Source organism: Artemia sp. Qi Xiang Cuo, chromosome 1 (genome assembly GCF_049724085.1).
Source record: "Artemia sp. Qi Xiang Cuo chromosome 1, ASM4972408v1, whole genome shotgun sequence".
Lineage (NCBI taxonomy): Eukaryota > Metazoa > Arthropoda > Branchiopoda > Anostraca > Artemiidae > Artemia > Artemia sp. Qi Xiang Cuo.
This window is the reverse complement of record NC_142794.1, coordinates 89,485,971-89,500,770: the sequence shown is the minus strand read 5'-3', so window position 1 is coordinate 89,500,770 and position 14,800 is coordinate 89,485,971. Positions and strand designations below refer to the sequence as shown.

The 14,800-nt window shown below is 34.0% G+C and overlaps 1 protein-coding gene across 1 annotated transcript in view; it reads right to left on the bottom strand.

Annotated features, from left to right (window-relative positions):
- The window catches only part of LOC148956897 (chordin-like protein 2), a 349,225-nt gene that overhangs the window by 186,623 nt on the left and 147,802 nt on the right, over positions 1-14,800 (bottom strand). Inside the window, exons 3-4 of the mRNA XM_089096722.1 lie at positions 8,562-8,680; positions 3,197-3,287 (exon numbers count right to left, since the gene is read on the bottom strand). Of these exons, the coding sequence (XP_088952848.1) occupies positions 3,197-3,287; positions 8,562-8,680 (210 nt within the window). The remainder of the gene's footprint in view (positions 1-3,196; positions 3,288-8,561; positions 8,681-14,800) is intronic.

Genomic DNA, 14,800 nt, shown 5'->3' with positions numbered 1-14,800 from the left:
CTACTGCGTCATAGGAGCCTTACTGAAAGCAATTCTTTGAAATATTTTCACTTTTGTAACTTTAAGAAATCAAAAATTAATTAAGATTTTAGGGAATTAAGTCTCCTGAGCTTAAGTTTAAAATGGCCTTTACTTTTCCTTGAAAAACTTATTTTTCGGAAAGTTTTTTTTAATTAATTTAAACAAACAAGCAGTTCATACAAAATATAATACAGTAAAATAGTTATAATGAAATGGTTGATCAATATTCATTATATATTCAAGGTGATTGGATCAGGCCAAAGTTTATGCTGATTTTCAATCCGTTAATTTAAATATTGTCCCCCTTATCCATCGATTCTTAGTTCTATAGTAAAATTATTATTAAAATTTGTTCTAAACCTTAGTCCAAAATATAATTATCAAGCCAAAAACGTAATTCTTATGAAGAAAAACTGAAAAGAAAACTTTACAATATTTTTTTTTTTGCAACCAATAAACAATACACTCAATTTAAAAAGAATAGAAATTAATAAAAAAAAATCCAAGAACTAAGTTTTTTCGAAGAAAATGAAAGAGCTGCGTTAAATCATGAAAATAAAGAAAAAATAATAAAGAAAACTTGTATCGAAATGAAATCACAATCAATGATTAAATGAGAAAAAACACTTAACAGAAATTACAAGAGATAGTTAATTCATATCTATGCGTTTACCCCCAACCCACCCCAGGAAATATCCCCCGAAAAATATCCTCTGCGGAAACTACCCCCGGAAAATACCCCCCCCCCCCCACGTCGTGGAAAATAAGGTTTCCAAATTTGAAAACTTTGTTTGAGTTTTTTTATATTTTCATTGAAAAGTTCTAAGGAAAGGGAAAAGGAGGAATTTACACACCATAGGTATCTTAAAAACTAAACGCAAATCCCTTTTTTTGTTGAAAAGACTTCCGTATGAACTTCTGTAATGTTTGGCAGTAGCGGGACCCAAATAAAAAAAAAAAGATGAAAAATAAATGTAGGCGTAGCTTTCCTTTGAAAAGATAGTTTTATTTGGGAACCAACAAATTCTTATTATTTAAGTTTTTACGGACGAAAGCGTTAGTCAAATTCTACGATTTTGTTTTTCTTAGATTCCAAGTCTAAACTATCACAAATCAACATTAATATTTAAATGAAACCCAAAACGAACAGAAATTACTATAGATAACCTAGTCAAACTCAAAACGAGGAAAAATTAGGGTTATTAGGGAGTAGGGTTAACAACCCCTATGTCTTCTCAAGACCAAAACATAATCTGCAGTCCATAAAAAAAAAAGTATTGTCAGTTAATATACATACTCTGATATTTATTCCTTATAGTTTTAATATTTCTTTAAAAAAAAATTCCGTACGAATACTATCTGTAGGCTTAAGTAATTAAATATAAAAAAAAGAGACAAGTTTTTCAACTGAAAGTAAGGAGCAACATCAAAACTTAAAACGAACAGAAATTATTACGTACATGAAAGGGGTTGCCTCCTCCTCAAGACCTAGCTCTTTACGCTAAAGTTTTTTTTTATAGAATTTTAAAACAAAGCTTATTATTCTAATTAAACGGCCATTATGTTTCAGAAATCGTTCTTAAAAAATTAGGACAAAAATTCCAAACTATAGCGTAAAGAACAAGGTCTTGTAGAGGGGGCAACTCCTTTCATATACGTAATAATTTCTGTTCGTTTCAATTTTTGTTGTTGCTCCTTACTTTCAACTGAAAAACTTTTTTTGTAATTTAATTTCTGATCGTTTTAAATATTGCTGGAAATTTCGGCTCTCTCCGTGAAAAATTATGGCACTTGTGTATTATACGCCACTCACTCAAGTTTACGCCGTGTAAAACACGAGAACATACCGATTTCTTCGTTAGTTTCTTTGTTACTTTATAAACAAATGTGGGCTATATATTTGCATATTAGGGGAGGGGTGGGGTAAAGTATATTGGGTCTGCATGCAAAATGTGTTAGGTACAATTATTCTCCATATTATGAAGTAAAAATTGTTTTCTGACTTCGAACTGTCCTAATACTTTACCCCTCCCCCTCGCCCAAATTATAAATTTTCTATCTATTCTATCACTTCTCTCTGTCATGTCTCACGCTAAGCTGAAAGAAACTAACGAAGAAACCGGTTTGTTCTCGAGTTTTACACAGCGTAAGCTTGAGTGAGTGGCGTATAATACCCAAGTACCGGAATTCCTTACGCCTACGGAAAATAAAAAAAACAAACTCAAACAAATTCTCAAATTTGGAAAACCTTATTTTCCAAGGAGGGTTTCGGGGGGGGGGAGGGATCTTCCACGGGGGGGGGGGTAATTCCCCGAGGGGTTATCTACGTTTTTGTGGAGAGGTGTTTTCCGGAGAAAGGGGGAGTAAACGCCGGCCACCAGTCAAGTCACCCCCTAAAACAAACAGAAATTAGGACATTCAGGAGCAGGTTTACCGTCTCTTAAGCCCTCTGAAGGTCAGAGCATCATTTGTGCTTTACCAAAAACAAAATATATTTCTAAAGTACTTTCTTCTGAATTGTAAATAATTCAGAGGTACTTCCAGGAATGAGCATTATATACTGAACAGTCAGTCTACTTTCGTTAGGCTAGTTCTTTTCAGTAATCTTGGTTAACATTATTTTCTGTCATTATTGTCAACATTCTTTTTTAGTTGTTGTTTTGACAAAAAAAGTGACCGAAAGAAAAACTGTTTCCATTAAAATACAAATGACACCATGACCTTGAGAAGGCTTAGTAGAGGTGTTAGCGCTACTACTATTTCTAGTAATTTATGCTAGTTTTAAGTTTGCTTGATTATTCATTGCAATTGCTGTTTGTTTTGGGTCACAATTCTTCATTGATAGTGATTTTTGTTCGTTCTAAGGTTGATTCTTTTTCTTAACACAATTAATGTTGCTTACCGTAAATTAGGTATGTACTCGGGAGATCTCCAAATCAGTCCTGCCCTCGAGATTATTACGATTTTCGATTTTTTTTTCCCCCGTAATTTGTCGCATTTCGTAAGCAATTTGCCCAATTTCAACCCTTTTCAAAATGGTTTCCCTCTTTCTTTTTTCATTTCTGCCTGTCTTTGGTTTAATGCATCTCTTTACTTATCTTTGAAAGGCTTCATTTTTGGAAACAGATGCTGTAACTCATTAATTAAAATAGCCAAGTGAAATTTAAATACTTACTTGCACAGTACTTACAGCATTCATCTGATACAACTGATGAACTAAAGCAATCTTTGCTACATTGATGAATAGTGCAGTTCATTTTACCACCCTAAAGAATAACAGGAATTATAACAACAAAAAATCAACACGAAAGATAAAAATTTAAGATACTGATTAGAAGGATAAAAAGAATTTTAATAGAATTTTACACAATTACCTCAAAGACTTATCATCCTCAAAGACTTAATATCCAGAACTTTCAACGTTCAACAAAATGACTATCTAAAAATTTTGATTTTTATGTGTTTGGGTAAATGGTGGGCGTGAGAGGGGGGGGGGCTAGCTGCCCTCCAACCAGTTTCGACTAGCCTATTAAAAGGGCACTAGCCCTTTCAATTTTCAATTGAATGAGCCTTTTTCAAAGTTTGCACAACATTTTCTATAAAAACCTTATAATCCCCAAGGGCATACCTTACAACCATTGCCTTGAAGGCTGGGGGAGGGGGTGTCATCCTCAATAACCTAATTTCCAGAACTTTCATCTACGTTGAACAAAATGGCTATCTCTAAATTATGAGAGTAAATTTTTGAAGTAAAAGAGAATAACACAGTCATTAATGAGCGGATTGATTGCTCAATTTGAGACGTTCAAGCCCTTTCTTCGCAGTCTTTCCTTCCCAAACCAGATAATATTATAACGTTTCTGTAATTTACGATATTCTTCATTTAATTCATCCACTTTCTGGTTGTTTCTTTTTAAGTTCTACCTCTTTAAATATTGCCCTTCCTTCCCCCAATCAATTCTGGACAAAACACATGCATTAAGAAATTAAGTTTTGTGGGGAATAAGTTGCAACCAAGGAAACAGCATTCTTTACATGTTCTAATCAGACAATCAAAAACACCATCTTTCTTCAGAATTTTCTGCATTTGGTGGGTATAGACTTGCGAAACTCTTTACTTTTAAAACTGGCACCTAAGATCTTTGCAAATTAAAAGTTTATCTTTAGACATGAAAGATTGTAAATCAGTGCAAAATAGAAAGAAGGAAACCTTACGTTGTTTTGTTCAATTGCTTTAGTCAGCTGTGTATACAGAGCCTATATTCTGTAAGAGATAGAAAAAATCGCGCAAATTCATTTATCTCAAATAGCCAGTTTTGTGCTAACTGAGAAAAGAACTAGACAGTTTGTTGGTTTCTAATTGTAAGAAAGTAGAAATTTTTGAACTTACTAAGGCCTCTAATATTTTCCACGTGCCAAAATATTGTATCTTATTAGAGTTTGATATTCGCCATCGTAAAATGTCAAGTTGAACATTTCGCTAGTTAACCATGGGAAAACTTTCCGTACTTGTCTGTTAAACGGAACGCACTCAAGAATTATGCGGTGTAAGAATTGGGAGAAACTTGTTTCCCTTCCTGGATCAGTTATGATATGCTTATTTTGAGTGAGAAAACTACGATGTATGGATATTTTTTATTAAATAACTAAAGACCAGGCTTTTCAAAATTACCTTCATAAGGAGATGGAAATCTCTTTAAATCTACTCCCAGTTCAAGAATCTGAAGTTCGAAACATTTTTTATGGTGTGAAAGGTACCGCTTCTGGCTCTGATATAGTTTCAATTAGAGTAATAAAAACATTTTGGGATGTGATTTCTCAAACTTTTGTTTCATTAATTAATCAGTGTCTAAAAGAGGGAGTGTTTCCGAGTTGTTTTAAATCAGCGAAAGTAATACCAATACATAAAGGAGGGAATACTGGTGATGTTGAAAATTATAGACCAATTTCGATTATACCCATTATGTCAAGGATACTAGAAAAATGCTTTTCGGTCAGAATTTATCAGTATCTGGAAGACCAGAGAATATTTACTCCTACACAATTTGGATTCCGTCAAGATCGCACTACTGAGCAAGCAAACATATATTTGACTAGCATTGTTAATATGGCGTTGGATAATGGATATATTTGGACAACTGTATTTTTAGATATTGTAAAGGCTTTAGATACGGTCAGTCATGATATTCTGTTAATGAAGTGTGAAACTTATGGGATTCAGGGTCCAGCTCTTCCGTTTTTACCTCCTTTTTTGTCTTGTAGGAAATAATATATTCAAACTGGTAATATGGGTTCTCATGAAAATTGTATTGAGTGTGGAGTTCCACAGGGTTCGGTACTTGGACCCTTATTATTTTTAATTTTTGTGAATGATCTTCCACAGTATGTAAGTAAACTGGAAACAAGAATTAGTGAGATTGTCAAAAAGGATAGCGCGGCTACAGTGCCTATGTTTGCTGATGATACTTCTTTAGTGGTGATCGCAAAGTCAAAAAGATTGCTCCTAGAGAGTGTACGAGAATCGCTAAATGAGGTTTCAAGATGGCTGAGAGTGAATCAGCTAAAGGTGAACCCCGCTAAGAGTAATTTTCACATTTTTTTAAGGGTATCGAACTGTTATCCATGGAGACAGTATATAGCATATGAAGACGGTACGATTTCTTGTCAAAAGACAGTGAAGTATATTGGCATTTTTATAGATGAGACTCTCAGTTTTCAATTCCATATTGAGACTTTATCCCGGATTCTATCGCGTAATTTGGGGATGATTCGTAAACTTAAATATATGTTTCCAACTAGTATACTTAGGCTTCTCTATTTTTCGTTAATACATCCCTGTATTTTGTATTGTTCTTCTGTATACATGGGTAAATTTTCTTCAATTGTTAGTCCTGTGCGAATTATCCAAAACAAGTCTATTAGAGTATTATCAGGAAAATCAGAAAGAGAATCAGTTCGAGAAGTCTATAGGAATTTTAGGATATTGCCAGCGGTGGGTCTTCATCATTTTTATATATTAGTGCTTATGTATAGATACAATATGAAGAAGCTGCCGGAGTGTTTTAACGGTTGGTTTTACAGCCGATGGAATATACATAACCAAAATACTAGGGGTAAAAATAATAATTATACTCCCCCTATAGTGTCTGCCAGGTCCACGTTTGCTTTTGTTATAAAGGGTATAAATTTATGGAATAATTTGGATAATGATATGAAGAAACTAGAAAATTTTAGTGGTTTTAAAACAAAATTGAAAGAAAAATTATTAAGTAAGTATGAATTCTAGTTTTGTTTGTTTTGGAGGTGACTTGATTTGATTTAATTTAAATTAAGTTGTAATTGCTTGTTGGTTTGTGAGTGCGACCCCACAACATGAATATGGTATGTAGTTGCTGTCCCTGTACTATTATTATTATTCTTTATTTTTTTTTTCTTTCTTTTCTTTTCTCTCTTTTTATCTTTCTTTCTTATTATTAAATAAAAAAACAAGTTTTTTTAACTGAAAGTAAGGAGCGACATTAAAACTTAAAACGAACATAAATTATTCCGTATATGAAAGGGGCTGTCCCCTCCCCAGCGCCTCGCTCTTTACGCTAACGTTTTTTAGTGTTTAAAAAAATAGAGTTGTGAGAAATTCAAACTTTAGCGTAAAGAGCGAAGCGTTGAGGAGGGGACAGCCCCTTTCATATACGGAATAATTTCTGTTCGTTTTAAGTTTTAATGTCGCTCCTTACTTTCAGTTAAAAAAAACTTGTTTTTTAATTTAATTTTTGAACGTTTTTGAATAAATGCAGGTTTTGATCTTGGCTAACAGTACATGAATAATTAAATCAAAATTTTCATATTAATCTACTTTTATTTGGTTAAATGGCTTTCTCGAAAGTTGTTTCATTTTATTTACGAACATTTTTATTAGTAATAAATATACGTAACTTACGAATTAACTTACGTAACGAACTTCTATATTCATATATTTTTAATGCGTATATTAGGGGGTTCGCCGCCTAGTCAATACCTTGCTCTTTAAGCGAAAGTTCGAATTTTGTTCCAATTCTTTAAAGATGACCGCTTAATCACAAAGGCCGTTAATTAGAATAAATAGCTCTTATGAAATTACTAAAAAATATCTGGCTTAAAGAGTGAGGTATTGACTAGGGAGTGAACCCAATCATATATGTAATATTTTCTGTTCGTTTAAAGTTTTGAAGTTGCTGCTGTTGCATCTGAAAAACTTATTTTTTTTATATTTAATTTCTGATCTTTTTTTAAATAATGCTGGGAAGTCCGGCGTCCCCTTCATAGCAATGACCCTTTCCCCATGAAAACTTCCTTCATGGAAAGATCCTCCCACATAACCCCCAACCCCCCCCCCCACTACCAGGAAAAATCTCCCCTGAAAAAACATTGCGTAAAGCTCATAACTTTCAGCCCTCTTCCTGGGGTCTTCGAGGGATTAAGTCATCCTAAAAGACATAGTTATAATATTTTCGACCATGCTGAACAAAATGGCTATCTCAAAATTTTGATCGGGTGACTTTGGGAAAAAAATGAGAGTGGGAGGGGGCCTAGTTACCCTCCATTTTTTTTCGTCACTTAAAAAGGGCACTAGAACTTTTTATATCCGTTCCTATGAGCCCTCCCACGATATTCTAGGATCAATGGGTCGATACGATCACCCCTGGGGAAAAAAAAACACAAAAAAACAAATAAAGACGCATCTGTGATCTTTCTTCTGGCAAAAAATGCAAAATTCCACATTTTTGTAGATAAGACCTTGAAAATTCTACAGTAGGGTTTTCTGATACGCTGAATATGATGGTGTGATTTTCATTAAGGTTCTATAACTTTAAGGGGGTCTTTCCCCCTTTTTTCGAAAATCAGCCAAATTTTCTCAGGCGCGTAACTTTTGATAAGTAAGATTAAACTTGATGAAACTTATATATTTGAAATCGGAATTAAAATTTGATTCTTTTGATGTATCTATTGGTATCAAAATTCCGTTTTTTAGAGTTTCGGTTACCATTGAGCCGGGTCGCTCCTTACCACGTTACCACGAACTGTTTTATAGTGTATTTGAATGATGTTACATGTATGTATTATTATTTTTTACCTGTTTCACCCCACGTCAACCGTTTGGTTTTGAGTGAATCATATTGATTTTTGTATATAAACTTTTTGTTAATTAAATATATTACTACCACTATCAAATATATAAAGGTGGTTAGGTGCTAGGTTATGTTAGGTATTTAATATAAGTATTCTGTGCGGCCTGCTTTCCACAGTTCTTTGTCGTAGTTTCCATAATTTTGTTTCTAAAGTATTACATTACATTATAAAGTATTACATGTTTTGACATATTTCATTAGGATTAACCTAACATCACTTATCGAGTGCGTTCCGTTTAACAGACAAGTAGCAAACTTTCGCCCTGTTTCATCTTCTTTTAACACATCATAAACCCTGAATTATACCCTTTTCAAGTAACTTCTGCAACATTAAGTGATGCATCCTTTTTGCTTTGCTTAAGGAATACCACCTACCTCTAAACAAATGCAGGCTATGCAGTTTTGTGCTCCTGGCTGTCCTACTCTGGGATACCACACTTCTCCAATATTGTAAGTTTTCGAGGCAAATACACAGGATTGTCCAGTTCTTGGGGCTATTCATAGAAAAAAAAATTATTACACATAGCATCTCAACGTGTAAAATTGAGTCGGCAAAAAGTGTCTATCATAAGCCCCGTAGGACCGAATTCACATTTCGGAGTCTTAAAACCAAAAAATATTAAAAAAAAAATCATAAAAAAACCGAAAGTTCTAAAAAACTGGCTAAACAATGCCAAAAACAACAATGTCAGAAAGGTAAAACCATTCATTAAAAAAAAATAATAAGCGGCAAAATGTCGGAAAGTTAAAAAGGTAAAAACCAAAACAAAACAAAAAAAGATTGAGATACAAATTAGCGTTAAAAAGGTTTAAAAGAGAACATATAAAGAGGGGAGGGAAAAAAGAGTTAAAGAAATATAAAACTTGGGTATCACCAGTACCAAAGAAAGAAAAAAACAAAAAGACAACTAGCGATTTATTTTATCAGCAATGAAGGGGACAAAGGTTTTTTTTCATACCAGGAGGTTAAGCAACGGATGGGGGATAAGATAGGAACGGATTCAGAAACAGTACGTGGTGGACGGTGTCTGAATGGGGAGTGTCTTTTGGGGGAAATGTTTTCCGTGCGTAGATTTATTATTGCATTTTTTTTTTTTTTTTTTTTTTTTTTTTTTGCAAAACGGAGGCACAACGTTCTTCTCCTGTGCTCAAGAGTTTCCACCTTGGCCTTTCTAGAAGGAGTGAGTATGGTACCTTAGCTCATATAAGCAGGTTTTTATTTTTGCATTGATGTGTCAAAAGTAGAGGATGGGTCGAAGGTAAAAATTGCAGTACCCTAGTTTGACAAGCTGCTTCAATAGGGGGGGGGCGTCACTTCATTCTGGAAGTAAGGAGAAACTGGAATCAACTCCTGCGAGAGACGGGGGGGGGGCAACGGTGAGTTAAGTTCCTTTAGGATAATAAGTATCCTAGCTCTTGAATTTGGAGAGCAGGGGTGCGAGGTGAAAGTAAAACAGGTGAGTTTAAAGAATTTACTTCTATGGTTGAAATTTTCTTAGAGGAGCAGTCCGGACAACTCCAGCCGTCACTCCATTTAGCTGTATCAATTATGGCACACTTTTCCGCTCCTGCATGGAGCGACCAATTATACCCTCCACATTTTACGGAGTTTGAAAAGACTCTCAGCCTACATTCTGGACAAACAAGTCTTTGTCTAACCATCTTTTTTTTAAGAGGTAAATGGTCCGAAAGATAAACTTGGTTCACCGGGTAATAACCAAGATTGGATACTAGATGAAGACTGAAAAATCCTCCCCACAGCAGAAATCCCCCCCCGAAAAATGTATGTATACTCACCAATAACAAACACTATGCGTAAACTATGGACATGTTTCTCAAATTACACCCTTTTCCCAGGGACTGGGGGGAGTCATGTTATCTCCAAAGGTATAGTTATTAAACTTTTCAACTATGCTGAACAAAAAGGCTATCTGAAAATCCTGATCGGACGACTTTGAGGAAAAAAATATCTTGAGAGGGGGCCTAGTTGTCCTCCAATCTTTTCAGTCACTTAAAAAGGACACTAGAGCTTTTGATTTCGGTTACAACGAAACCTCCCCGATTTTCTAGGACTATTGGTTCAATACGATCATCCCTGGAGGAAAAAACATAATAAATAAACACGCATCCGTTTGTCCTGACAAAAATACTGGACAAATCCAGATTGACTATTCCCTCCAAATTTTACTTAATATTTTACTATTATACCGCCTGGCTGCATCTTCCAGATTTTTGGCAATGTTATCCATGGTTTCCAATTCACACCTCCATAATTCATATTTTGATACTTTTTCTACTTTCTTCTTATTCCCATATGTTTAGTCGCTCAAACGCTTCTTATGCAAACCCCTTCTCTTTTCTACCGAACTTAGGCTACAGCGTTTTCACTATTATTCCTAGCTGCGTTCCAAACTTTCCCCTCTCAGACACCTTCTGGTACTTCACAAACTATTCTCCGAAAATCCTTCCAAACATCTCCTACATTGTAAAATTTTAGAATCTCCAGTTTAATGTTCAATTGTTCCTAGAAAGTTTTTTTTAAATACTCATCATGGAGTCTACCAACGTCATAATTTCCCGGAAGAGATTTACCCTTCCGAAACTTCAGCTTAGTTTAGATGCAACCCGGATACTGCTAGATAATGATAATTACTTTTTACATCAATAACTCACTCCTATCAATCATGTCAGTCCTCGGTTTCCATTATCATAACCAATATGGTTGGTCGTCTTACCGTCACATGTGAGCACCATGTTAGCTTATGGACCATTTTTTTGACCAAACGGAATTAATTTCCTCATCAGAAATATTAGCGGGACCGGTTTATTAGAAATTCTTCAATTTCATAAAAAAATTTGTAATTTCCATGACAGATGCCATTTCCCAGAACACTGAATTAAGGTGAATTTCCATAGTTTTGATGCAATGCCATTTTCCTATCTTAGAAAGTGCCCTATACGACTCCAGGATTAAATACTTTTTTAGTCACAATTTATATATTTTTACGTCTTAACATGACGAAAAATATGACCACAGAATTTTTTTCAGTATTGCCATTGGTAATCAAATAAAGAATAAACTATTGTTCCCACTCTAATTTCCAAAAATCCCTATTTCAAGGTGAGAAAAGAATTAAAATATGCATAGCACGCAGTTTGAAACACCTAAGTAATTTAAATTGAATGATGGTTCAAGATTTGTTTTTTTTTCAATTTTTTTAAGAATTGGTGATTAGTTTTGTTCCAATAGCCTTCTTTTTCTTACCCTTTCTTGATGGGACACATCACGAGTTACACGGCCAGTAACGCTCATAAGGGTTTTAATATTTGTTCTATAGTTTTTTTTTAAAACATATTCCCTTTTTTATCATACGAGATACTTCTTTATTTCTCCCCTATTTTTTCTGGCAACCCCAATACCTTCTAAGAACCAGAATGTCATTCGAACTTTACTCAAAACAAAATATATTTGAATTTTTTTTCTAAAACGTTAATAAATCCAAGATTGCTGAAGCTTTTAGGAAAAACAATTATAATATGATATTAATTATATTACAACAAATAATAATGATTATAATATATAAATCATTGTATATTAAACTGTCAGTCTAGATTTCATTAGTTTTTTTTTTCAGTAGTCCTGGTCATTTTGACAATTCCTTTGTTTTTTGTTTCTTTTTTTTGTTAATGTTATCAAAAATAAAAACACAAAGATAGAAATAATTTGTTTTTCAATAAATCGCAAATGATGTTCTGGGCTTTCGACGGCATAGGGGGTGTTAGTCCTGCTCCTAATTGTGGTAGTTCCTGAATGTGTTAAATTTGATTTATTATTTAATATAATATCTGCTCTTTTTTTGGTTTCACTTATTCATTGATAGTGATTCGTGTTCGTTTTACGCTTGAATTGCCATCGACTTTATTCTGATCTTCTTAAGCCGAATGTAGCAATTTACTTTCGTTTCAAAAACTTCTTTTGTGGGAATCTTTTAAAATTAATTAAAGCAAAATAGAAAAAAATCGTGTTTTTAGTTTTTTCGCTCTTCCGTAAAGTTTTATCTAAGTGATATATATCGCCTCTTGGATCACAGCAGCCAAGTAGACACTTTCTTCTATCTATTAGAGCTTAGAACGTTTTTCTTATTATTAAAATCTTGACAAAAATTTTTAAATGCCATCATATTGCATAACACCATAGAATTGTATCCTTAGAAGCTACCCGAATAATCTTTATCTTTTATAGATTATATTCTATTGATTATTTAATTTGATTTTTGTATAGCATAATTCGATATCATTTCTTTTCGATATAACAACTTTCCAAAGCAGCTAATGGACTACAAGCGCCTTTAAGCTTAAACTAGAATGCGACAGCGACGTGTTTCTAAGAATTCTTCCAGTGTCACTCGGTAGTTTCTGACATTTTCATGAAGAACCTGTTTTATTATTCACGCATAGCTTGCTATCTATTAAAAACGCGCACCTAACAGTGGCACCAACATTGGGCTAAATTCACATATTTATATCATGAAAACAGTATAGTTACGGCTTTTTTTTTTTATCTATTTAAACAAACTTCTTTTGCAATGTAAGTCTGCGTAATGATCTCTCTATGATTGTTTTCGTGGTTTTAATAGTATGTTTTTATTCAGATATCGGAAGAGTGGTATCACACGAATGCAACAACCTATTGTTTGGGGGGAAAGGGTGACATTTTCATGGAAACAGGAATCCCAAACAACAACCAACATAACCAAGTTATATGAACACGTTATATGAATATTAGGGTCATGTAAATTATGTTTTATCCACAAATTTTTAGCCATTTTCGAGCAGTTCAAGCTCTTTTTTGAAATCCACATAATTTTGTTTTGGCACTTTTATTTCGTAAATAGTATTTAGACAAACAGCAATAATAGTTACCATTCCTGGATCAGCTTAAATTGGCAATTTTTTCTAACAAAATAATTTTTAAACACGTTCTTATACTTTCAACAGCGTAGCTTATAGTTTAAATAGTTTCGAAGAGTTGTTGCTATTCCGTTTTATAGGAAATTAGTCGTACCTATTTACAGATTACTGATTTTCTTTTTTTTTTCAAATTATACTTAGTCTCAAGTAAGGATAGTTCTAATACTGGTACTTGGAAACAATTTTCACTTCCTATTTTTGTCGAAGGTACTTAATGGAAAAGAAGTACAGAGAGAAGTACCAGCAATGCTACCCCCTTCCCCAATTTAAAGTGAAACATTTGGAAGCCTGTTCTGTGGAATGTAAGTTCTGGAAGTATATAATGCAGAAAACTGTTTACATGCATTAGTTTTTATGTAATAGAAAACACGGAGGGAAAGATGATACATTTACAGATGGGAAAGGAAAAATCGAACAATGGTTCAGGAAATTCGAAAAAGCTTTAAAACCATGGATCTCAAACAGTTCGTAGCACCAAAATCATAGGCAGCGCAACGGCGCTGCCTAAGTAAAGAACGATGTTGGCACAATGTTTTTTTTTTCATACTAAGGCACTTCGTATCAAGAAGTTATCGTAGATACTTCGAAAAGGGCTCATTCGATTGTAAATTGGAGTGGCTTGTGTCCTTTTTAACAGTCTAAAGTGATTGGAAGGCACCTAACACCCCCTCCACAACCACCATTTCTCCAAGCACATCCAATCAAAATTTTGAGATAGCCATTTTGTTCAGCGTAGTTGATTTCCACATAGAAAATATGTTTTTGAGGAGAACACTCCACCAAAACCCTCAGGACAAGGGTTTTAAGTTATGCCCTTGGGGGCATATAAGAACGATGTTGGCACAATGTATTTTTTTTTTTTCCATTAGACAAGGGCACTTCGCATCGAAGAACAGAACAGAAACATCGAAAAGAACTCATTCAATTCGAAATTGGAGTGGCTTGTGACCTTTTTAATAGTCGAAAGTGATTGGAAGGCAACTAACACCTCTTCCACGCCCACCATTTCCGGAAACATAACCAATCAAAATTTTGAGATAGCCATTTTGTTCAGCGTAGTTGATTTCCTGATAGAAATTATGTTTTTGAAGAGGACACTCACCCACAGCCCTTAAGGCAAGGGTTGTAAGTTATGCCCTGGGAGCATATAAGGTTTTTATAGAAAGCGTTGTCGTAGAAACTTCAAAAAAGGCTCATTCGATTGGAAATTCAAAGGGCTAGTGCCCTTTTTAATAGTCAAAAGTGATTGGAGGGCAACTAATCCCCCTCTAACGCCCACCATTACCCCAAACACATCCAAAAATACGAATTACCCCAAAATACAAATGAATGTACATTGTCAGTTTAATATACATATACAGATATTTAGCAATCAAAATGTTAATATTATTTGATTTATTGAATTTATGAAAGTAAAACATTTGCATTTTTTTCAGTAAAGTGCAAATTTTGTTCTGGCCTTGGAAAGGCATAGAGGTTTTGAGCCCAACTTATGATAATTTCTGCTCGTTTTGAGTTTGACTCGGTTAATTATTGTAATTTCTGTTCGTTTTGGGTTTCATTTATTTATCGATGCTGATTTGTGGTAATTTCACGCTTGGTAGATTATTTGATTTTATTTTTGCTCATTTTTTGTTTAATGG